We start from the raw sequence: 25,770 nt of genomic DNA, 5'->3' as shown, positions 1-25,770 counted from the left end.
TGGCACTAGATGTTCTTCCTGCAAGTAGATAGCATGTCTGCATCGTGTCAGATAGAAAGCCTTTATTATCATTGTCCAGGTACCAAGTACAACAACATAATAATCTTCACAATTTCCATCCAGCTCTCCTATGAGATACATGCAGGCAAGAGCAAACCTTGGGGTCAGAGGAGAATGTTGGCCATTTATCCAGCAACCGTGGAGGTTAAGGACCTCGCTCAAGGGCCCAGCTGTGATATCAGTACTCCACTGGCCATGGGATTTGAACTGGTGAGCTTCCAGTTACAGACTCCTAACCCATGGAGCCACACAGTGAGGCACTGAATGGGAGTCTAACCAGAGCTGCTGAAAGAAACACAACAGCAGGATTAAAGTTCTCATCGACGTGAAGGAGCTCAGAGAGTGTAGAGAGGTGTGAGTATAAATTCACACTTGCTGTTGTTGTCTTTAAGGAACATAATTCTTATTGTGTGCTTATTAAGGATCTGACACCGTACAGGTGTTGATTTTTCATACAAGAATGCACACACCTCATGCCATCATCATGAAAGATCCTCAAGGACAAGTAGTTCTTAAATATAATTGCTTTTCAATTGTACCTTATCTTATATAGCCAAAGAATAAAAATGTGTTCCAGTTTATTACACGCTGTCCTTGTGAATGGCAACTTCATTTGTATCTGTATATGTTGAGGGATTAAGTTTAATTAATATAATGTAGCATGAATGGATTTAATTTGTGCCCAAGTGAGAAAGACTTCAAGTAGAGTTATGGATGTAGATGGAAAGTACCCAGAGACATTCAGATAAAATGGCATCAGATTGTTTGATCTCCTTCATATTCAATTCAATTTTATATAGCGCCTTTCACAACAGAGTCAGCCCATGGTGCGTTACATGGATGTGTTGTGATACATTACAACATCACTAAGACAGAATAACACAAAAAGGGGGAAGGAAAGACAGGAAAATGAAAGGACAGAAAGCCAGATGACAACGGAGGAGAGGAACCAAAAACTCTCAAGTAGGGAGATAAAAAACCTCTGGGGGTCAACTGGCTTCCAACCCCCCCCAGGCATGCTAACATTATAGGAAAAGAAGGAGTGGGCTTGCTAAAGGCAAGGTGTGAACTGTAGTCAAGGTCAAAGCCAAAGTCCATCAATGAGCCAAAGTGCATGATCAATGCAGGTCCCAGCGTCATGTCCTCAATTTGAGGATTATTGATGAGCACATCTCCATCAAACACCACAACCTGAGGAGTAATATGCCTCTGCCTGGGAACTACTCGCTGTCACACACGTAGTATCAACCTGAGGCTAATCAGAGCACAGCAGCGTGCGGATGTGACGCCTTGTTTACCGGTGTGTCTATTCCTGTCAGTCAGCGTGTATCAGTACACATCCTTGGTGTGGCTTCAGCCCCCCCCCCCCCCCCACTCAAAAGCACTCCCCATATCTATCATGGATTCTCCCATCAGCATGGACCTGATACCCACCCTGAAACACCCAATTGAGAGACTGTCATCTGCACAGGATCCTATGGGGGGGGGGGGGTCACACACAGCCTCAAGGAGGCTCCTGGAAAAAACCTGGAACGGCTTATAAATGGGCCAGAGTAGCCGAGCCGGGCTGTTGCATAAGCGCCTGCCGCGTGCAGAGCCTCACAGCTGTAAGAGATGCAACACTCCTGTAATCGGGCACCTGCTCACCAGCACAGCAGAGCAGCATCTAGCAGGGTCTAAATGAGGAAACAATACTGGTAAAGCGTGAGCTCCCTCTGTCAGGCATTTAGCCAGGTGATTACCCTGTGCTGACAACCCTGTACACAACGTAACAGCAGTTATTACCTGGCTCCAATGATTCTATGACAATTAAGACTGCTGCTGTAGTTTGGGCAGAGGATGGGGGGCGTGGGGGTACGGAGAATTTCTGGAGTTCTGCAGTTCTGCGCCAGCTTGGAGATTATGCCAGCCCTGAGGAACAGCTTGGTCATCAGAGTGTCCGCACTCTCTCTCGTCTCTCGCGTCCCGTATTCAAGGCCGGTAAACATCGCCGGCCGTCAAGCTGTTTGAGATCCGCAAACGCCGTCTGCAGGTGTGCTGAGCCCTCTGTTACTCCTGCTAGATGGGAGCTGGAATCAACTTCACCTTGGAATCAGCTCTGCTTTACCCTGCAGACGTCTGGTCGATGTCTTCAGGCGCTATGAGAATTCCACAGTAACATGTTTGCTTTCAGGTTAAAAATGGCTAATTATCATCTAACAAGGACATTTTTTGGAAAAAAAGCTGAAATGCATAGTGACATTCAGGAGCGACACTGTGAATGAGTTTTTTTTTTCCCTCATCACTCACTTTTAACTTTATTTCAAACACTCTCTGTACTCTCTGACAACAAAACAATCCTATCTAAAAACACTTTGCACGCTATAATTTTGTGTTTTCATTTAAATGTGGATGGACCTAGGTGGACGGAGATCATATATCAAATTAGTTGACTGCTAGCTCACCTTCTCATTAGTAGGAAAGGTGTATTTTAATCGAATTTTTTGAAGCAGATACTGTGTATTCTTCTCATGTTAGCTGCCTACAGACGAATGAGTTCATTAGTTTCAGCTCCAAGAGATTTATCAGATTGTGAGCGCGTGCGTCCCCAATCTTTGTTCTGAATGTGTGACCCTGTTTGGACACGAGGATCGTCAAGGTCACCTTAGCGAGTGCTCAGCGCTGCTGTCTCTACTTTTAGCTGACTTACCTGCAAATAATCGTTTAATTTGCCGGTTATTTCCCGACTTACAGTTATCTCCATAATAAACACATTACATTATGATTTTCTTTATTTCCATCATATTTTACAAAAAAAAAAAGCATTTGATGTGTTTAGGCCTATCTTAAGGGACGAAAGGTGTACTCTTATAAATACGAGCTTTTCAGTCGTTGCTCGCATCGGGTGATTTCTGTAGGGTTACACCGATTGAGCGTTTATTACTGCACTATGACACCAACACGAATGCGCCTCTGAACTCTGAAATCTCAAGTGGCAATATTTCCTCTTTTTTTAGCAATATTGCTGCAAATTACCGTTCCTTATAATTAAGACGCGTGCTTCTTCCACAAATAACGTGGCCCCTTTTCGGAAAACTAAACATAAATTTAAGGAAACCATAGATCGCTAGTTGGTTTCGTGCGCGTCTTCGCCACACATGCTTACCTTCTTTATTATTATTAAACACACGCAGACAAGTCCTCTGAGCGCATCTGTTTTCCTCCTTTCCATATCCCCCCGACTGTGGTTAAGCTATCCGCGCTTTGCCGATGCACTGTCAAATCATCCGCGCTTAATATGTACTGTGCACGCATAGACGTAACATTACGGTACCAGATCGAGCTTATAAAATTAATACTCCAAGTGGTCGCGCTTACGAAAATGGTTCAAGACTTGTCATAAGTATGAAGTAAAGGACATACTAAAATACAATAAAATAATTACTTTCCCATAATGCATCAACAAGTCTGAAAGACACGGTCCTAGGCTATTTCCAGACAAAATTTGCTCGCTGTTTGCTGTACCATTTTTAAGAAAATGGACTTTAAAATCCCTTTTTTTTGCTACATAAGTTACATTTGACAGGCAATTTCTCAGATTTTTCTCATAATCCATAAACAAGCCTTAAACCTTCTCAAAGACGCACTCCTAGGCTACTCCCAGACAAAGTGAATTTTCTTGAAAATGCTATAGTAAAAGTTGACCAAATTTTGTCTGGGAGTATCCCAGGACTGCATCTTTCAAATGGTATAAGAGTCGTTTGTGCATTACAGGAAAATTATGAGAATTGGCCTGTCAAACTTGGCTCATTTACCTGAATGCGCATAAAAACGATGGACTTCAGAGTGCATTTACTTGAAAAAAGTACAGTAAAAGTAACAGTCTGGAAATAGCCTAGGGAATTAGCTGTCAGACCGTATAAGGCTTGTTTATGCATTATAGGAGACTACGGATTTCTGCGTGCTTTAGTACATCCGTTACTTCATACGTATGACTACTAACCGTTAACCATTTTCCTATGCGCGATCGCTGATACCGTAATGTTACGTCTATGCGTACACCTCACATTGTAAGCGCGGATGATTTGACTGTATCGGCAAAGCGCGGATAGCCTGACCGCAGTCCCACCCGCTGCCTGCATAGTTACCACGCTGCATAAGTAGCTCCGGCTCTCCCTCGCTGCCTGTCGCTAGTACTCCCTGCATCTGCTCTGAGTGATTTGTGTGGGATACCTCTCCGTGTGTGAATTGTTTAGGACAAGTGGGATATCTGAGACAGCCTAGCAAATAATGATAAAAATAAAAAATAAAAAAGGACGACGCTGCATACTAACTAGACAGACGAACACGTCAGTAGAGTGGAAATATTTAGCATGAACTACCTATACATCATGCAAAAAACGGAATCATTTATTCTGACCATAATTGGTTCCGAGGAGCCGCTGTCCTGAAAACCGTGAATCGGATTCAGTGGAAGTACCCGAAGCGCATAATATATGTACCTGGAATTTCCTTCAACTAACACAAAAGAGGTGAGTTTTCTGGATTTCACCTTATAACGTGTTTTACATGTGAGTATACGATTTGCATACATAATTAGCAGTCAAATTGCAATTGATGTACGTAAAATATATAGGATGTAGTAGCAGCCCAGTTAAGATGCCTTCTGTAAAACTGATTTAATCTAATCAGGCTGTAACCGTACGAAAAAGATGTTTCTTTGTTAGCAAATGGTTTAATTAGTGATATGGGGGAAGTGTGTTAAATATAGTCTTCGGTGGGGTGTAGCGTGTGTCCAGCGCTGTCCAGTAAACCTCAGTCAATCGCAGCGGCATCAGCAGCACGCGCTAAGGTGAACGGAATTGCATCGTGCACAACTGTCAGTATTGTACTATGCAGCAGATAATAAACAGACATACTGTAATGCAAATGCACACCTGGAGTGCTCTGCCAAAAAAGCAATGAGGTTTTCATTGTTTGAATACTAAACCGTTGGGCCAGACATGTTCATTTGAATACTGACTATAAGTTGCAAATCTGCAGTGTAAAGCAGTCTATGGCACTAGTGCTTGATTACAGCATTACTGCTGTGATGTAAAATGTGTCTGTAGACCACCGTGCTGCTGATCTTTATGTGCGTGTGGCGGTCTGTCCCGCTTCGTCTATCCCAGGACATACCATAGATGCCAACCCAGCTGATCTAGCAAAAAACGGAGCTCTGTGAAATCAGCTCCAGCCGGGAAGGTTTGGAATGTTTCTGCGAGTGAGGACGCACAAAATGTAATGGTCTGTATCTGCAGATCTAGTGTGCTTGTAGTGAATTGGGTCTCTCTGTAATGACCGTGAGATTTACCTCTAGCTTCTGTGCTGGTCCAGCTTCGAATTCCTCTTCCAAAGGTGAAGGGGCTCAGTAATGAACTTTGTATATATATATATATATATATATATATATATATATATATATATATATATATGAATGGCAGATAGCTCAGGAAGATGCAGCACACATATGCCTGCGCGTACCTCACTTACATTATACTATAGTTTACACTTTTTATATACGCTGCTGCTTCAGAGTATATGACACCCATTTAACATGCCAAATCTCAAACTCTTAAGTTTGATAATCACAAGCTGTTGAAGTCCATCCAGTTTTGGTCATTTCTTGTCCTGTTCAGGGTCATGGGGGGTCCTATGGGCACAAGGCAGGGAACAGCCCAGGGTGGAGCCAATCCATCGCAGGGCACGCTCACACACCGTTTGCTCACACGTGCACACTTTGGTGATTCCATTTAACCTCAGTATGTTTTTGGACGGCGAACACATGGAACCCTGCTCCCATTGCTGGGGGGCAACAGTGCTAACCACTGCACCACTGTGCTAACCACTGCACCACTGCGCCACCTGTTGTTAAAGTCCATACATGGAAAAGTTCCACCAAATTAGGATGCCCCCCCCCCCCCAATCAGGGAAAACATCATTTTGGTGGTGGGCAATTTTAGGTTTTAGCCAAAGGTAAAATTTCTGATTTGTGACTTATTCATACAGGGAATATTCAGCAAATCCGCAGGATCATCAAGCTGATTTTTTTACAAATTTAAGTATCATCATGCTCTGTGTAGCTAACATCAAATTATTAGGTTTCTTTGCATTTAAATAGGAAGGAGCTACCCAGATTTTCTTTGATTAGTTTATTTGTTGCATAGTTATTTATGTAGCCAATTATACTATGTCCTGATTAAGCTAATGAACCTCAGGAATGGTGCAGTTTTCTGCACAGACACTGATTGCGGTTTACCTGTAAGACGAGATAGAACTGTATTGTTCATCCAAAGGGAAAAATCATTTTATATATATTGTATGTATGTATGTAGCTAGCTAGCTAGATAGATAGATAGATAGATAGATAGATAGATAGATAGATGGATGGATGGATGGATAGATCCTGGCAAATCAAATAAATACACAACAAACAAATGTGAAAATACAGTACAGGAGGTGTGAGTGAGGTAGAACAGCCATGATATGTGCATAACTAGAACTAGTGGACTGAGGTAGTGTGTGACCTGTATCCCTGATCAGGTGGTTGCCAGTTGATATCTTGTGGCTGAGTGATCACATCTTTGGCCCCCAGAGTGAGGCCCTTAACCCCAGTTGCTCCAGGGACTGGCTGACAAGCTTCCTCAATTGTACATCACTTTAGATAAAAGCTGTTGAATGGATGTAAACGTTTACTAAATGCATCAGTTCCTCTAAGCAACACAGAATTTGTGGATATAAACCCTTTTATAAAAGGAGGAACTGGTGTTCAAAGATACATTACATTTTCACCTGTACATTTCTGACCCCAATACAATCTTAGCTCTCATGTTCAATGCAGCCGACTCTCAGCAGGGACATTTCAAAAACAAGTCTACTTGAGCATACAGAACACTTAGTACTGCATTGTTTTTCCACAAAAGACAAAGAGATCATTTTGCAACATCTCTGAGTTGAAAGCAGGCATTGTGACATGTGCAGTGAAAAGCAGAGGACGATAAAGAAGGAAATTGTTTAGTAAAAAAATCCTTTGTTTGTGTACTATGAGCCCAATGCTATCCACTGCATTTCAATGGTGTCAAGGCACGTCTGTCTGCAAGTGTTTTGTACAACAGATGATACGTTGTGTTATTACACTATACTGTACGTAATAAAATATGAGAAACCTGGAATGTTATGTGCTATATAATACTTAATACCACAATCCCTATTCTGTCACCAGTGTGATACAAATAAAAATCTGGCATGGCGATTATGTGGTGAAATAAGCTTTTTCCTGGGTTTCGTTGTATTAGTGATGTATGTTTCAGAGGACATAAAATTTTAGAGGGAGCGATTTTAGATTGGGAACAGAACAGTGCTGGAATAGGAACTAAGAGCAAAAACGTATGTATTAATTGTCTTTGCAGAAAAATGCATTTTTGATAGAAAAGGCTGATGATTGGCTGTTATTATCATCTGCTGGTTTCTGAGAGCTTATTTTAGATGAGGGTAGCATAAGGTATGAAGCAGGCAGTGATGTCTTCACAAAGACTATGGATGCTCAAAGCTTGAATGTTTAGTAGGCTTTTCACTGCACATATGGCCTTTTCCTACCATATCTCGCGCAACATTTTCATGTCGCCTCTTTCAGTTTAATTGTTTCGATTTCCCTGCTTTTATGTGCATGGTGCCAATTCTGTGCCCACTGCGTTTCTGTTTCTCGCACTGGATATTCACCTCAAACCCTTCCCCTCTTCTGCTTGTCATACCCAGAATTGTTTGTGTGTTTATGTGAGATGGGAGGAGGGGAGGTACTGAGTGTGATTGTTTGAGTGTTGAATTCTATGCTTATCCATCAGCTACAGCTTTAGCTTACTAATAGCAGTTGGGTGTCATACTGTAAGTGCGGTGAATCATGGTACATCCACCATGGGAGTGACTTGTTGCTTAGAATGAGAGGCAGCATTTTCAATGAATTATTTTTTTAGTTATCATTATGAGCCTCTAACTTACAAATTTATGAGAGAATGTTGTGCCTGTCTGTTAGATTTAGGATTTCTTCACTATGCAAGGATAGTTGTGCAGGAAATAGATGTGTTACTTAATATTCACTTTAAACACTCAAAGGTTTGGATGTGACCTTTCAATAACCATGTGTATTTATTGTGTTTATTGTTACATTTATAACTACATTGCATTCGTACAAGTCCACACAATAAAACCGGTTTTATGGCTGTATTACAGGGGTTAGATTTCTACTCTCAGAGGGATTTAGTAATCCTAAAGAAGCTCATTCCATCACAGCAGGACCAAGGCTAAAGACAAACTAAGATCATTACTTTTTGACGGGGTAACAGTCAATCCTTGTGATGCACTTCAAATCCCTGAATTCCACACACTCTTATTTTTCTGCTTGCTTTTCTGAGCAATATCCCATGACGTGATCGTGTTATGCCGCTGCATTCCTACGTTAAATTACATCTAAATGGCACGCCGAGAAGTAAACTGTATTTGGAAATCTATCTCTACCCAGGCGTATGGGGTGAATCCTACGGCACACTTTGAAAAGGGTTGATTCCAAAAAGGCACTACAGGGTTTTTACTCGCGCACAGCAAAGTACAGCAAAGGTTCGATTATTATGTATTACATGCGTTTATGACCTTCTTTCGCTGTTTTTATCACCGGCTGCTACGCAAAGCCATGGATCATCATGAAGAGTGCCTAAGTGGTGTGCCCTCATCTCAGGAGGTTACGTCTGCTGACTAACATAAAAGTATTAATTGAAATGTATATTGAACCGCACACAAAACCACGGCTCTGAATCCTGAGCCTGCAGACATCTGCTTGCTTCCAGCTGTCGCACCCGTAAGGGTGTTTGTGTTGCTGCTGGATCGCAGCATACGGTTATTGGGCTCGTTGGCAACAGGAGAGCTCTCACATCTATCTGTGCATCTTATTCCCGTCCTGAAAAGAGGTAATTAAAGTGCTGCTTTTAACTAAAGACTCAGTTAGGTTGTCAATTTAACTGTTGTGATGTTTGTTCCCCGCAATCTTACAGGCTATATTACATCCCATTAATGTCCTATGACTTATATTGTTGCTCTGGAGAGGACTGTTACAGTAGGTATTTTATACAGACTGTAAAATAAAGGTCAGAGCCTGAGCAGCGTGTTCAGTGAAAGCCACGTCTGAGTCTGACAGGCGTCTCCTTCCAGCGCGCTGCGAGAATCCCTCTCGGTTTCTGCCGCTGAACGTGACATTAACCTGCAGTGCGGCCCGTTAAGGCTCGTGCAGGGGGATGCGGGTAGGCGTACGTGTGAGGACACATGATATTCGGCGAAGGGGAGTTGGTGGCCGGCCGTGTGTCACTCCCGGATGAGGTATGAAAGTTGGACTTCAAAGCCGTCCCTTACAGAAGCAGGGCTCCTGGTTTGAAATGTCGACCTGCAGTGATGTGCTGTCACACAGAGATGTGACGACAGGGACAGTGGGGAGGGAACAGGGAGAAAAAGACGTAATAGAGAATCATGTGCAAATCCAGTGTCTCGCTCTTCATTTTTAAACCATTTCCATTCACAGCATCCCATGTAAATACCTTCCACTGTTCATTCATCTCTCCTCTGTTTCCGTAGCAGAAGCTCTTTTTCCAGTGTGAGTCTATCGTGCAGTTAGGACGACGCCGTACTATGTGTGAAGAGAGTTGGGGGCGATCGATGTAAACGAGCGCGAATAAAAACCAGCATTGTCAGAAAGACTGGGCTCAGTACGTCTCAGTGGTATGAAGTGGAAGCTGAGTGAACGCGGCACATGCAGCTGCAGAGTCCCTCTGGCCGTCATTACTGCGAGTAGCTCAGGAGCAGCAGGCTGCATCCCAAAGGGCTCCAGGTTGGAGGATTTTCTTGCCTGGTCACCGGGGTGGTGGAAAGGTGCCAGAATTACCTGCAATCAGAGGGAAAAGGAAGGCTTTACGCAGCGCTCTCTGTGGGTATTAGCAGCCGCGGGGATGGTCATCAATCAGCACAGCCTCAGCTCTCCATCTCCACATCACACGCTCTTTCAAACGCCACCTGGACCCAGAGTCTGTGGGGTTGGACTCCAGAAAGTGACTCTGAGATGGAGATGTTACTGGTCTTTGGTACTTGGTACTGCTGTGTATTTCAGTTCTGCAGGATAATGGCCACAGTATTTATAACACATAAAACACCAGATACTAGTAGCCGAAGCTGTCTGGTGATGCTTTGGCTCTGGGGGTGGTACTGTTGCTTCAGGAATCTGGGCTTGGGAGTTCAAACGCCACACAGACAGACTCTGTGTTTCAGGTTTGTCTGTGCTCCCTGTGTGTGCTCCCAGTGCCATGTCAGGTTTCTGCGTGCTCCCTATGCCGGCTGAGGTTTCTGCGTGCTCCCTGTGCCAAGTGATGTTTGTCTGTGCTCCCTGTTCTGGGTAAGGTTTCTGCATGGTCTCTGTGCCGGGTGAGGTTCTGCGTGCTCCCTGTGCCGGGTGAGGTTTCTGCGTGCTCCCTGTGCCGGCTGAGGTTTCTGCGTGCTCCCTGTGCCGGGTGAGGTTTCTGCGTGCTCCCTGTGCCGGCTGAGGTTTCTGCGTGCTCCCTGTGCCAAGTGATGTTTGTCTGTGCTCCCTGTGCCGGGTGAGGTTTCAGCGTGCTCCCTGTGCCGGGTGAGGTTCTGCGTGCTCCCTGTGCCGGGTGAGGTTTCAGCGTGCTCCCTGTGTCGGCTGAGGTTTCTCCGTGGTCTCTGTGCTGGCTGAGGTTTCTCCGTGCTCCCTGTGCCGGCTGAGGTTTCTCCGTGCTCCCTGTGCCGGCTGAGGTTTCTGCGTGCTCCCTGTGCCGGCTGAGGTTTCTCCGTGCTCCCTGTGCCGGCTGAGGTTTGTCCGTGCTTCCTGTGCCGGCTGAGGTTTCTCCGTGCTCCCTGTGCCGGCTGAGGTTTCTGCGTGCTCCCTGTGCCGGCTGAGGTTTCTCCGTGCTCCCTGTGCCGGCTGAGGTTTGTCCGTGCTTCCTGTGTCGGCTGAGGTTTGTCCGTGCTCCCTGTGCCGGGTGAGGTTTCTGCGTGCTCCCTGTGCCGGGTGAGGTTTCTGCGTGCTCCCTGTGCCGGGTGAGGTTTCTGCGTGCTCCCTGTGCCGGCTGAGGTTTCTCCGTGCTCCCTGTGCCGGCTGAGGTTTGTACTCCTTCTGCTGTGCAGGGTTTATCTGGCCACTTTGGTTGGTTTTCTGCCGCAGTTCAAAAACATACATTTAGGTGCATTGACATCTCTAAATTGCATCATTCTACTGGATAAACAGCTTAATATTTTAAAAAGTGTTCCATATGGGTCATATTTAGTGCTGAAAATATACATATGTGTATATAATATTCACTGTAAAGGGCTTTTTTAAAAAAAAAAAAAAACTTTGATTTGGATGTAGTGCATGATGTTAACAGCAGTCTGTATCCCTGCATTTTTCATGAGGCTCTGGTGACTGGCTCTGAGATGCGCCAAGAGGATCAAGCCGTCATATTTAAATCAGCCCGGCTGAGATAAAGTGTTTACTGATTGTTCTGTTTGTTTTGAATAGGGCTACATATCGCACACATACTGGGGTCAGCCCTGTGCGCTTGTTTCTTCCATGCTGCTGTCTCTAGATGTATCTTTTGTGTTGAAGTGGACCCCCCCCCCCCCCATACATCGCAGACAGTTCTTATCCATCAGACAGTGATGAGACAAGTTGCTAACTTATGCTAAGCCCTCCGCTACTCTGGCCATTAAGGTGCGGCTACCCCAGAGATTCCTGTCAAAACTGATGGATGGTGTAGTTTAGACTCTATAGCTGCGGACTGCGCTCCGCCGTCGATCATCCCCAGCCAGTTCCCCTACCAGGCCGGAAGACTTGATTGTCGACAAGCCGTGCTTTTTCTGCAGCCCTGTGATTACCAATGTACTCTCTTCTACATTTACTTGTCTCATCTGGATGCCCGAGTATATATATTTACTTCCGTGCACAGAAAGTCACCTTGCTTTGAGCTGGATCTTGTGCACGAGGGACAATCACGTCAAAGAAACACCGTTAACACGTCAGTGTGAACGTCAGAGCTAAAATCTCCACCGGAATGCTGTCCTGTGACCACGCAACTCATCAAGAAACACTGAAATTGCCAAAGAACGGCTCTGTCCATTAGAACCTTTGCCTGTTGTGAGAGCTCCAGGAAGGGAGTACAGCTCAGATATGCAGCCAAAGGTCACACTTGGGTGATGGTGCACATTTCATACATGAATTTAAAGCAATGATGTCAGATGTAGTCATGGTCTAGTTATGGCCTGGTCCTGTGACACTTGTCCTGCGGGTGTGTGACACTTTCAAATATAAAATGTTGCCAATTTACGTTGTACAGATAGGCTTGGATCATGTCAATGAGTAAGTGAAAACGTAACTTTTCAGTAAAGTCAAATCCTCCTTCCCTACACCTTCCAGCTAGTGCAGCGCTTAGTTGAGTATAATGGGGGGGGGGGGGGGATTGTGTTTGCCACCTCCATGAGCCAAAAAGCGAATTCAAGCTCTGCTCTCTTCTGCGGACTGCGGCAGCCTCACAGTGAATAGCATGCATCTCCGTTTGGGGGTTCACAGTGAAGACAGAGAATTTTTCACGAACAGTATCCTCTGAGGTACGGTGGTGGGAGGGGGTGTAGAGAACAGAGAGGCAGATCTCAGATCCCTCAGGCGTCGCGTTTATCTGCTGTAAACAAGACCTGCCTCTTCATTCATTAAGCTTGGTCATAACATTCCAGCATTATAAACACTGGATTGCTTTTTGTACAGGCGAAGACCTGGAATTAGCGAACAGACCGCCAGTAATTCTTCGGTCTTCTGCAGAGCAGCCTTTGAAAGTCTCAAGGGGGCCGGATTCCGTCACCTCATCTCACTCTGTCTCACCCTGTCTCACTCTGTCTCACCCTGTCTCCATTTCAGTCGCCTGCTGATGGCTGGTCACTCTCTTCTCTCCCCGTTATTGCCACTTGAAATCCGTAATGAACAGAACACAAAGGCCGCCAGACATCTCACTGCTCCCAGTTCCCATTTCAGTTGCCCATCCTCCCTTTCTGCCCTCCTGTCACCTTTGCTCTTCTTTGTTATGGTCCGTCGCTTCGGCCATTTGCAAAGCTTTACGTTTTGCTGCTGCACGTCAAGTTCTTGACGCGGCTTCTGCTGGCACCGTTCAGATTATGAGCCCTTGTCCTTAATCATTTTCCTCTCCTCTGATCATTTGACGCTACCCGACGGACAGTATATCAGGCTCCCCCATTAAACGTCTCTGTCAGCCTGTCGCGGCCCGAGTGAAGTGAAATGAAAGGGTTTGTGTCGGAGCTGGCGAGTGTGATATGATCTAGGAGATTGTGGATGTCACGGTCTCGCGAGAAGGGGACGCCGTGGGCTGAGATGGCAAGCAGCCGCCGTGCGTGACGCCCTGGCACAGCCTCACTTCTGTCTCCAGTCCTTGGCTCTAAAACGACACGCTCTAGCCTTGACTCCCACGGTCACACCGGCTGACACGGGGCTCAGCTACAGAGCGGTTGCTAAGGTAACAGCCGCTAAAGGAAGAGCAGTGATTTTCCCAAAATTTTCTTAATAAGTGCTTTTTGTGATGTCCAAAATACAATTGACTGGTATTGAATGCTGTGGGTTCAGTGTTAATTTGCAGTATGAGGCCAGCAGGAGAGCAGGAGAGCTACTGGGCCAAGCAGGCTGCCCCAAGTCACATTCATGTATTCAAGTGTGCATATAGCCTTTGGAAAGTGTCCCAATTGCTAATTTTCTGCAGGGTTGTTACAGTCTCACAGTAACTTGTAGATGCAGAAAGTGTGAGTGTGGGTATGTTTCTGTGTGTGTGTGTCGGTCATATATGTATTACATCATGGGGACCAAATGTTCTCACAAAGTGACAAAACCTATGATTTTGACATTGGTGATACCATTTTTTTATGTGTGTGTGTGTACATGTATGTGTACATGTATGCGTGTGTGTGTGTGTACATGTATGCGTGTGTGTGTGTGTGTGTACATGTATGTGTGTGTGTACATGTATGTGTGTGCGCGTACCTGCTGCTCCTCAGGAGTTGTGTTTAGCAGTTAGAGGCCCAGTTAGGTTCTGCCCGAGCGCTCTGGTGCAAAATAATCTGCACGGGCAGCCTCATCGTGCTCGCAGGACATGCGCTTGTGCTCGCGATAGCAGTAAACAATTCACAGCGGCAGTGTATCACCCGGACAACCTGATTAGTCCTGCTGCCAAGAAACAGCTGCACAGGTTTACCTGTGAGATCTGGGGGCTCAGCGCCTTCATTACTGACTCCCTGCTGCATTGACAAAAATGTTTTGTTTCGGTTTTTTTTTGTTTTTTTTTAAATCTCACCGATGTGATTTGTTGAAGTCTTTCAAGCAGAAACATTCGGTTGTTTCAGATGAGGGACGGAGTCACAGGATCCCAGGTACCAGCCTGGTTTACATCATCACCGCTTCCGGACTCTCCGGTGCCCGGCTCTGACAGGGCGCTGCCCCCGCTTTTGACTTTAGGGTGCGAAGGTGCCGGTGAGGGCCGGAGGGCGGCGCCCTCCCTTGGCCAGTGCAGTCTGTCACAGCCTGGCTTTTGGCTGGCAGTGGCCCCGGTCCCAGTTTGGGGGCTGTTTCGGAAGCGCGAGCGAGGAGGAGAGAGACACAACACTCTACCATGATCACGTGCTTTTTTTCTGAGAATAGCTGTGCACCAGAGCTTCACCCACTTTCTAATCACTTATCCAGTATGGGGTCCCAACATATACAAGCCTTTTATTATTTCATACAGCAGACGTGTGTGTGTGGTGTACAGATGTCTGCTACAGTATAGCATAGAGTACATTCATCCCACTGAGAAACAGCTGATCATACTTATGTCCTACAAGAGCCTTAATAAAATTTATCAAGAGATGTTCAAAGAGATTTAGTTAAATGTGCGCGATATCGTGTCTTGTGCTGTATGGTATTGGACCTGTGCCCTGTAAATGACTTCCTAACATTTGGAACGTAACCCCAGCATATGTAGATACCTGTATCTTAAACTAAAACCCCAGTGTTTTTAGCATCTGATTGTTGCCGCCACTGAGGGACCCTGAGCGAGGTCCCGCCCCCAAGCACTGCTCCCCAGGTGCCGAAATAGCTGCCCCCCTGCTATTTACCATGTCACATATGGGTTAGATGCAGAGGACACGTTTCGTTGTTGTGCACCGTGGCGGGTCAACAATGACAATTAGTCACTTGTCAGGTAGGGCTTTTTCAGATATTTGATGTTGTGCAGCCTTACGGTCATATGACTGTAGTAGCGTGTGATGATCTGTGACAGGCAGGTGCGGAAGCTGTGAAATGCAGCTGCCACATTCCCAGCAGACGCTCCGTGTGGTGCAGTCAGCCCGGGCACAGCGTGCATCCTGGGGGACTGTCGTACGCCTGCGGTGAGGAATGCCCGTCCTCTTCAGTCCTCACCGTCGCCATGGGACCCGTGGCTCATACTGACCTGTTCCTTGCAAAATGTTTTACATGTGTAATGTATGTATGTAATGTGTGTGTAATGTATGTGTGTTATGTACATGTGTAATGTATGTAATGTACACATGTGATGTACGTGTGCGATGTACATGTGTAATATGTGTGTGTGTGATGTATGTGTGTGGTGTACATGTATAATTTACATGTGTGATGGATGTATGTGTGTAATGTATGTGTGTGATGTTTGTGTGTGATATACATGTGTGATGTATGTGTGTGATGCACATGTATCATGAGTGAAGCCGACAGCATAGCAGCAATTCTATGTCCCCCTTCTCATTCCTGTCATTGTGGGGACCGTCCATTCATTTCTATGGGTATAACCCTAATCCTAACAATGACGACCTTAACCATACCCAGGCCTAACTTTAACCATAAGTAACCAAACCAGTCTTTTGGCATTTTTTGTTTTTTTATTGCAGTCACAATTTTTTATAAATTAGAATTTTTCCTTTTTTGGACCGAAAACATTGAACATTGGTCCCCACAATGTCAAATTAACAGGTTTTTATCACATTGTGGGGGATATTTGATCCCCACAATGTAATATAAACGTAATCCACACACACACACACACACACACACGCACAGACCCACAGAGGCCGAGGTTACAGCAAGTCTACCCTGAGCCCTCAATCCCCAGGTTTTCACTGGGGGTTCGGCAGTGGCACAGCGTAATTGGCGTCTGTGAGTGCTTCAGCAAACCGCGGCACAGTCCCTCCCTACAGACTGGCCACGGCCTGACGTGCGGCCCTGAGCGATGCCCCGCTCCCCCGGCCTGACGTGCGGCCCTGAGCGATGCCCCGCTCCCCCGGCTGGTGCTGCCCGCCCCAGAACAGCGGTGCACGGCCCACATTACATGCAGACGGCGGCTGTCTCACATGCTAATGACCCATAGCCCTGCATTTCCAGGGGAGGCTGGAACTAAGAAATTGGACACTAACAGGCAGTTAATGAAAATGCATTGGTTTGCCAATCATCCATGGACCTTGTCCATTAGAGCCATTTTAAATATAACTATATTCTGCAAAAAACAGACTTACTTAGCCAAGAATGGTTTAAGTGCTTTCTGGATTAACACATCCCGAAGTAAGCTGGCAGGTTCGGATGTCAAAGTGTTAGACCGTTTAGGGAGGTAACGTAGAGGCATGTGAAAGCGGGAATCCAGCCGGACTGTGTAATTGTACGTTTTATAAACATGGATGAAGGCAGCTGTCGGACACGCTACAAAGAATCTGGATTTCCGACCTCGTCAATATGCTCCCGGCTCGGTGATTGACTCGTGTCTCCTTCTCGCTCGTTTTTTTTCCCAAATTTAATTATGTGCCGCTACACTCAGCGTCTGTTCAGTCATTCAGATTAGCACCTGACTGTCCCTAATGGCTTTAACCAACAGAAACTGATTCGCTTATTAACTTGCAGAAATGTGCAATAAATTACAATAACCACAGTGTCCAATTAGGCATAGAAACTGTGAGTAATTCTGCAGGATTTTTTTTAGAAAAATTAACGAGAATCAGACATTGAAATTACTCTAACATTATTAGTATGGATGTTATGCTAACATAGTATCTTCTCCACTTGTGATTAATATCTCTGTGGATTCTTTATGTCAAATGCCACATTGATCAGTTCCAGCGCATTTTGCAGAAGTGCGTGGATGTATCTGATGCCTGTGAGCTTATAAATGCCAAGCTGATCTTTGAGTGCATGCACACACACACCATACAAGAATGCTTCACTTTGTGAATGTTCATTGGCCTGAATATCAAGTGTAAAACAAAGAGAATGTCACACAGGATGTAAATATCTCCACGTTGCTCTCTGTGCTTGGTCTTTGCCGTCTGTGGAATTGAAGGTTCCCACAGGCTGCTTAACTTTGCACTTGTGGTGTTGATGTAGCGTCTGTGGGTGGCGCTAGAGAGCTCCCAGGCTTCTGTGACTGGAGATGACCTCTGCGATGTGAACAGCTGGGCCATGTGTCTGTTCTATTCACGCTGCCCTCTACTGCTCCCCTGCACTGTTGTCACTTTTTTGGCCACTTCAGCCCAGGACTTTCTCACGACGGTCTCTCCAAATAAGGTGCTTTGGCCACAATCAACATTTCTGTTTCTGTAAACATGTTCTCTCTGTGGTATATAACAGGATGTTATCCTGGTTCCTAGTGTATGACTTGGCCTGCGCATGGGGGAGCAGAATCCTCTCATTAGTATTCTCATGTGTACCATTGACCCGCCCTGCCTTCCTTCACTGTGCCACCCCACTAACCCGCTGTTGTCTCTCGCCCTCTCCAGTCCCCCAAACTGCTCCCCGCCCAGCTTCAGCCCCCCAACCTGATTCCAGAAGGGAGTGGAGCTGAGAGCTGATCATGGAGCGGCGCGCCTGCAGGGGTCGCTGTACGTGAGGCCGCGTGACAGACGTCATGGACACTGACAGCTACAGGCAGCTCCTGGAGACCAGCGACGGCCTGGTCGGCGTGGGGGAGCTGAATGGCGCAGAGGACGCCGGCTCGGACTCTGGGTGGTACGTGCCCTATTCCATAGGTTTCCAAGCGTCCCTGACCAGCTTCCTCATGCTTGAGCTGGTTCTAGGCTTCAGCAGTAACCTCACCGTCCTCGTGCTGTACTGCGCCCAGTCCAACCTGGTCGACTCGGTCAGCAACATGGTGACGGTGAACCTGCACGTGCTGGACATCATCGTGTGCGTGCTCTGCCTGCCCTTCACCATGGTCATCATCCTTCTGCCGCTGGACGGCAACCTGGCGCTGCTTTGCTGCTTCCACGAGGCCTGCGTCACCTTCACCAGCATCGCCACCGCGGTCAACGTGCTGGTCATCAGCGTGGACCGCTACGACATCTCCGTGCGGCCGGCCACGCGTCTCCTGACTCCGCGCCGGGCCGCCCTGCTGCTGGCCGCCGTCTGGGCGGTGTCGCTGGCCGTCTTCTTCATCCCCTTCCTGGAGGTGGAGTTCTTCTCTGGGACGGGCAGCGAGTCGAACGACCCCAGCCAGGACCCCCTGTGGCAGAACCGGACGCTGCTGTGCGTGGGGGGGGAGGGCTACCACACCAAGCTCGCCATGTACTACCATCTGCTGCTGCAGGTGCCCGTCTTCTTCACTGCCGTCCTGGTCATGCTCTTCACCTATTTCAAAATCCTGCAGGCCCTCAGCATCCGCATCGGCTCGCACCTCAAGAGAAGCCAGCGCCGGAAGGACCCGTCCTGCAGGAGGCGCCGCAAGAAAAGAAAGGGGCCCAAGGAGGGTCAGGATGGTGGGAGCTGCTCCAGTCAGACCAAATACCTCTCACAGCCTCCCCTCATACCCTCTCCCACGCCCACCCCCACCTCCCCCCCAGCGCTGTCCTCGGTACCACAGGCGGCCTCCGACAGCGGGGCAGCTCTCGTGCCCAGCCAGACGACGGTGGGCGTGCAGGCCTCAGTGTCGGCCATCATAGCCCTGCGGCGGGCTGTGCGGCGGCACCGCGACCGGCGGGAGCGCCAGCGACGCGTCTTCAAGATGTCCCTGGTCATCATCTCGTCCTTCCTGCTCTGCTGGGCGCCCATCTCTGTGGTGAACATGCTGATCCTCAGCCTGGGGCCCAGCGACCGGCTGGTGCGTGTGCGCCTCTGCTTCCTGGCCGTGGCCTACGCCACCACCATCTTCCACCCCCTGCTCTACGCCTTCACGCGCCAGAAGCTGCGGCGTGCCTTCAGGACCAGAGTGAAGAAGCGGGTGGTGTCCCTGCTCCAGGTCGACCCGGCCCCCAGTGCCACCGTCATAAGTAACTCGTGGGCGGTGCCGCGCAAGTCAAACAAGCCGCGACAAGAAGGCAGCGACGCAACAAACCACTGCCTCACGGAGGCCATACGGGAGTGAGCCTGTGTGTGTGTGTGTGTGTGTGTGTGTGTGTGTGGGTGTTACTCACACCATTGCACGGATAATTAGGAGGCATTACCTGTGCACAGGTGTGTTCATTAGGCTTCCGCCTTCTCCGTGGCATGTGTTTGTGTAGATGGGTTACCACTGTCTCCATGACAGCTCTCCCCATGCGATGTTGCGTCATGCAGAGCAACATAACCTTAAGGGTTATTCACACTGGATCGAGAGCAGTTCCCGTAATAATTTCTGTAATCTATGGATCAGTCGATCAGTAAATCCAAAAAAGAATTTTGAATCTCACTTCCACCCTCTGTGTGGAGTTTGCATGTTCTCCTGTTCTCCATATTAGAACCCTCCTCCCTCCAGGTACTCCAGTTTCCCCTGATATTCTAAAGGCTTGTGGGCTAATTGGCACCTCGAAATGTTCCATAGTGTGATTATGTGTGTGTTGGTGGGGGGGGCTGAGGGACTGGCTTCCTGTCCAGGGTATATGCTGTCTGGGACTGACTCTAGCCTCCCCTGAAAACCTGTCTAGGAAAAGTGATTGAAAGATGGATGGATGGATTGATAGATAAATTGGAAAACTAGCCATATGTCAGACTGGCTCAAATGCAGTGTTGTAATTTGCCAATTTGACCTTGTCCTGAAAACCGACGTCATACCAACAGATTAAACGCACATGACGGGGAAAGCCTTTCTGACAAATGATGTTCTTCAAGCAAAGGTCATCGTAATTTCAGCCCAGTAAAAGCAGTAGAGAACCTGTTGCTGTTCTCCTTCCGGCAGCTGAGAGTATGTCCCTAAACTACAGCACGTGCGCTGGCACATAACGAGTGACACTCAAGAGGGGCGTCATCCGACTATATGAAGCATCATTGAATCTTACTGGCAAAATGGATCCTAAAAATTAGCAGATTTGGCATTTCTCAAGAGGAATACCAAAGGTTCCCAATGTAATTATTTATTTAAAAAAAACATTATTAATAATTAACAAATAACATAATATTAGTAGTAATACTACTTGTAGCAGTAGTAATAGCTTACTAGTAGCAGTAGTGTCAATGACTATCACAGAAAGTGGACTCTGGATAGTGTTTAAACCAGGGGTGTCAAACTCCAGTCCTGGGGGGCCGGAGCCCTGCACATTTTTTGGTTTACCTTCATTTAACACACCTGATTCAGCTCCTTGTGCTAATTACCACACAGCTCTTGAGCTGAATCATTTGTGGTGGAACAGGGAAAGAACTAAGCTGCACAGGGCTGTGGCCCCCCAGGACTGGGGTCTGACACCCTAAACTGTATATTAATTAATTGCAGCATGTACAGAAGCCTCTCCATGAGAGAAACTTGTAAAACTAAGCCTGTCAGAATCTGAAAATGTGCCTTTTATGCAGCAAGTCTGCCATTCAGTAATAATAGTGAATTTTACAGAAATTGCTATGAAAATGTTGGTTTATTCATTTACTTGTTTGTTTGTATTTTAGGAGAATATTTATCTGTTTCGTTTCAGCAGAGCAGAACCCACCTGTACGCTGACAGTTGCTGACATTGTCTCACTGAGCTGAGGACAGGGTGTAGAAAGTTTAGACTTTTTCAGAGGCTTCGTGATGTTGTGAATGGCGCACATATTCACTCGGGGCTCCTATTTTGTTGTATTTTTGGCTGTTTGTCGTCTTCAGCTGTTATTTCTGCAAAGGATGTACCAAACAGCGCTGCCCCAACTGAGCCGCCCCATCCTTCATGGTATTTGGTTTTTGTCTGGAAATGCGGAGTTTTTTGTATATAATCCTATAAAAACATTTTTAAAACGTGACTGATCGCCGCGGGTCAGCCGTAAGACCAGCCGCAATAACGTTTCCTCTGTTCACTGCAACGCCGGTTCGTCAATTAAAATTTATCTCCGTCAGCTACACACATTGCGGCACTTTTCTGTCCGCCCCATTTCTGCTTTTTGAAACCATCTTCATTGAACATTGTATGTCAAAACAAGAAAAATACAGTAATACAGGTAGTGCATCATGAAATTCTTCAGCAGACAGTCTTGTACATTTTAATACTAATGGGAAAAGGAAGAACAGAGAAAGAAAAAGAAAAAAGAAAGAATGAAGGAAAGAAAGGGAGAGGGCGAATGTTATGCATCTAAATGGTGGCTTTTATAACAATCTTACATCCTCTGCAGATTGACTCAGTTTCTCATTCCCCTTCCCGGAGGGACGAGCCGCCGCAGCGCCTGTGCGCATCTGCTCTCGTCCTCCGTAACAGTTTCACGGATCCGTCTATGCCGCGCGCTAATAATGATTCAAGAAAAATAAAGCCTTTTACCCTCCAAGGGAAATGCGTTTTTGTAATATAAATGTGTCCTTGTGCAGAGGACACTGCGCACGGGACACGCGTTGTACATGAACTGTCAGTGATTGTTCGTTTTCTATGCAAAACTGTACCGATCTTTGTCCCTCTTGGCTGTGATGTGTTATGTGGTGTCAGCAAGCAAATGAAATAACTGAGGAATAAGCAGAACAGACAGATGTAATAGAATATAATACGTCACATGATGTTTCGTGACAGCAGTAGTAATAGCTATAAGGACGAAAAGCACGATTTCCTCGGAGACGAAGGCTACAGTTTGAGTAGAAACCCATCTTTATCAGTAGAAATGGCAAACGGAGGAATCTTTTAAACCGAAAAACTGAACATTTTCTACCATTTCAGACTGATTTTGTCCTTATTAATCTGAACCTCTACATTTATTAACTCAAATAGGCTGTACGAAATAATAATAATAATAATAATAATAATAATAATAATAAGATAAATAAAGCCAAATCAATTCACAAAGGCTAACAATAAGGGGCAGAAGGAACCAGAGATCATAATAAAAATGCCTTCCAAACCATAGTAACTAGAAAATAATTTTTAAATCAGTGTAAATGTTCATTAACATCACAGTACTGCATAGTGAAAATCCACTCATGCTTTGCAAAGCAGTCATACATTCAGACTCCTTAATTAAACATAACAAAAGTGTAATAAGGATCAGGCTGGCACTAATTAAACCAAGTACAAGGAGCAGTACACGATCCTATGTGCAAACTCAACTCATTCCTGTGAGGGTGAAGAATAGATTTAGCTGTAATTAGACTGAAGATGCCTTAACTGTTTCCTGAGTAAGCAGGTGCTAAATGCATTACAATGTACATGTACTTCGGAGGAATGTGTTTCCTGTAGACTTGCCTGCAGTGTGTGGGAGGGCCTTTCCCTGTATCTCCAACAGTCTGGGCACATATGAGAATGGGCAGTAATGGGCACCCTGTGTTTTAAGCGAATGCCATGGGGATAGACCAGACCTGTAAGGCCACGTGATTTTAGGTTGAAGTCAGCTTGCTAAACGTTTCTCCTTCATCTTCAGTTTTTCTACAATCGCGGAACCGACAATCACAGCCCTTCACTGACCCAGTGTCCGATCGTGTCCGAGAATGTTTGCCGTGTTCAGCAGATGTTGTACATTGTGCACGGAGTCCCCCAGTAAACACAATGGTAATACAGTACATGGTATTGATCCACATAAACTGGTAGAGCGTGTTTATCAAGGTAGGCCAGTGCAACTCATAAACAGTATGTGTGTATGCAGGACTCACACTTCTTCCTTTGTTTTTGTGTTTACGAACACAAGTTGGGCTTCCCTTCATCCTTTGATCTCTGCTTCCCTATTCTGTACGATGCATATTGTTTGTTAAGCACCTGGCTTATGTTCTTAAGGATCTTGTTGACAGTATATTTAGATGTTTGCTACTTAGCTGAATAACTCCATTGTGTCGTGAATCTTGTGTCCCTGTCTGTGGGCGGTTCACTGCTTTTATTCATAGGCAGACTTTTAAAGTTATCATTGACTTGCCTTGATGACCTCTTAATGACCACAGCCAGTGGTGTTGAAGATATTGTAATGTCAATATAGCCTGATCAACGCACAAATTTCATGCAGTAGTTGAGCAGACTTATTTGTTCTATGTATGTAATTACTGTGATCCATTCCTTTTGTGTCAATGTCAGTATCTCTATGAGCTCTTTGTGTATTATTGCCTTATATTGTAAAGTCAGATTTGTTGTGACAGTAGTTAATATTATAAAAATGCACCCCTCCTGCAAGACCCAACCTTATATGCCAAAGACAATTGGAGAAAAGCCCCCCCCCCACCCCCACCCCACAGCAGCCTCTCTGTCCAAGCAGGACCACCAAGTTCTTATTGAAAATATATCACCACTGCAATAGATCACTGCTCAACACCATCAATACTCTCCAACTGTAATAGGTAATGAAGCTGATTTTTTTTTCTGAATGGCCACAGAGGGCTTGTGACATCATTGTTGAGCTTGTGACCACCTTCCTTGCTTCAGAAATAAATAGATACAGTCCAGTAGGGAATGATAGGGATCTCCGCCATGTGTCCAAGGAATGTTTACAGTGATGTTTAACGGAACTGTCTTTTTGGCGTACATCTGACTACCTGTTCGATGGGATGTATTACTTGTACTGTAATATTTTCTTTACCCAAGCCCCTTGAGGGAGAACTCTGAAGAGTCTGTGGGCCCCTGTCATGCCTCTGCTCTGCTCCACCGTGAGTGGAAACGTTCTCGCACCAGCCAGCCCCGTCTGGCATCCGTCCTCCTGGGCTTCGACAGTAGGATCTTGAGTCTACGTTCAGGGATGTAAAAATTCACACTCTTCTGGCACCGGATCAAAGACTACAAGAACCTGAACTTCAGTCGTTCCAGCCAGCCCACGAAACAGACCGGAAGTGTGTAAAAACATGTCTTATTTGTGCTGTGAACATATGTGCATGTCAATGTACATGTCTGTACAGATGTTATTGTTGTACAGTAAATTATTTCTATGTGTAATTATGTATATCTTTATAAAGAAGATGGGGCAAAAATAAAACTGACTATTTCATCTGAAGTACTCCGATTTTAACTCCTCGATCATGTAGATTCATCCCTGCCGCACCAGAAGACTCTGTATGGTAAAATTCAAGTTGGCAGGAAGCTGAAAAATGCCACATCAAGTGTGAGCTCAGCAAATGAAAGGAAGACACAGTGACTGCAGCAAGGCAGCGTGGTAAAGCTATAGACAGGCATGTGGCAGGGATGAAGAGAGCTGATATATAGGCGGGGGGTGCATGTGGAACACTCACACTTGCAGAAACACACACACAGATGTGGTACCACCCACGCACACACAAATGACACCAGCACACAGCATGAAAAAACACATAAGTATGCGTGCACCTGCTTACATCATAGACGCGCCCGCGTGTGCGATTTGCTGTAAAAGCCATGTGATCGTTTACCGTTTTCTGCAGGGCTCCAGTGCAGACATGGCAGAGGTGCGGCGCTCAGCCCTGACAGGCGCAGACAAGGGTCGCAGGAATCGGCGCTCAGCCTGGCTGGCAGCGGCTCACAGGGAGATGCACTTAGCAAGTCATTATAGCAAATGTGAGACGTCATGGTGGCAAATGTTCTAGGGGCATCTGCTGCAAATGCAAGCAACTGACGTCACATTTGGGTCGGTGCTCCTGCGAGACAGGTCCCATTTCTTTGGGCATGCAGATACGGTCTGATGGGAGCGGGGCGCTTTTAACCCCCGCCCTAACCCCCCTATACCGCCAACTCTGACAAGCTTCCAGTTCTTTCCGTCAGACCCCTAAATTTAGCAGCTTGCCCTAGATTCCTGATTTTATACCACGGCTATGATTTTCCGTACTATAAGCACAGACCTGTTTTCCATAGTAATGCATGACAAAGAACAGCAATAAAGCAGAATTTAGACTGATTAGTGATATGAGATCTGAGGATGGTCTTTATGTTCCTGAGCATGCTTGCATGTTTCTGCACATGCTGTTGCACGTGTGCACGTGTGCCACTACGCAGAAGATATGGAGATTTTACGGCATGATGGAGGAAGAGCACGGCGATGGGGAGTGCAGAGGCTGCCGCTGCCCACGGACCAGAGCACGGCATGGACACCCTCTCACACGCACTTGTCTCCTTCTTAACCTCATACCCTCTGTGCGCCTCGTTTGCCCTCCCTGCCGTCTCTCTCATCGCGCTTATCTCCACTTACAGTGCTGCTGCTGAGCGAAAAAGTCACCTTGAAGGATAGAGAAATGGGGAGGGGGGGGTGAGGAGGCGTCTTGGAGAGAGAGCGTGAGCAGAAAAGAGGGGGAGAAGGGAAGCAGGGAACGGAAAAAGAAGAGAGACAAGTGAGGGCTCAAAA

At 46.3% G+C, this 25,770-nt stretch overlaps 1 protein-coding gene and 1 long non-coding RNA gene across 6 annotated transcripts; one reads left to right on the top strand and one right to left on the bottom strand.

Moving 5' to 3' along the window:
- Window positions 1-47: 47 nt before the first annotated feature.
- Window positions 48-3,292, bottom strand: LOC111840599 (uncharacterized). 2 transcript variants are annotated; one of them, XR_002837461.2, is made up of 3 exons: window positions 3,206-3,292; window positions 1,846-2,198; window positions 48-345 (listed from the first exon to the last, which is right to left on the bottom strand). It is a non-coding gene; the product is annotated as an uncharacterized lncRNA (long non-coding RNA). The 2 variants fall into 2 exon arrangements; XR_002837462.2 differs by having other exon boundaries at window positions 48-342.
- Window positions 3,293-4,156: 864 nt separating this feature from the next.
- LOC111840523 (G-protein coupled receptor 22) lies at window positions 4,157-24,453 on the top strand. 4 transcript variants are annotated; one of them, XM_023805448.2, is made up of 2 exons: window positions 4,157-4,571; window positions 17,917-24,453. In XM_023805448.2, exon 2 carries the CDS (start codon window positions 18,045-18,047, stop codon window positions 19,494-19,496), a length of 1,452 nt encoding a protein of 483 aa, XP_023661216.1. In that variant the 5' UTR covers window positions 4,157-4,571; window positions 17,917-18,044; the 3' UTR covers window positions 19,497-24,453. The 4 variants fall into 4 exon arrangements, with proteins under 4 accessions (XP_023661216.1, XP_023661218.1, XP_023661217.1 ...); XM_023805450.2 differs by lacking the exon at window positions 4,157-4,571 and adding an exon at window positions 9,833-9,946; XM_023805449.2 differs by lacking the exon at window positions 4,157-4,571 and adding an exon at window positions 9,835-10,042.
- The last annotated feature ends 1,317 nt before the right edge of the window (window positions 24,454-25,770 follow it).

Source organism: Paramormyrops kingsleyae, chromosome 6, assembly GCF_048594095.1.
Source record: "Paramormyrops kingsleyae isolate MSU_618 chromosome 6, PKINGS_0.4, whole genome shotgun sequence".
NCBI classification, from domain to species: domain Eukaryota; kingdom Metazoa; phylum Chordata; class Actinopteri; order Osteoglossiformes; family Mormyridae; genus Paramormyrops; species Paramormyrops kingsleyae.
The sequence above is the reverse complement of the archived record's forward strand: the minus strand, read 5'-3'. Positions and strand labels throughout refer to the sequence as shown.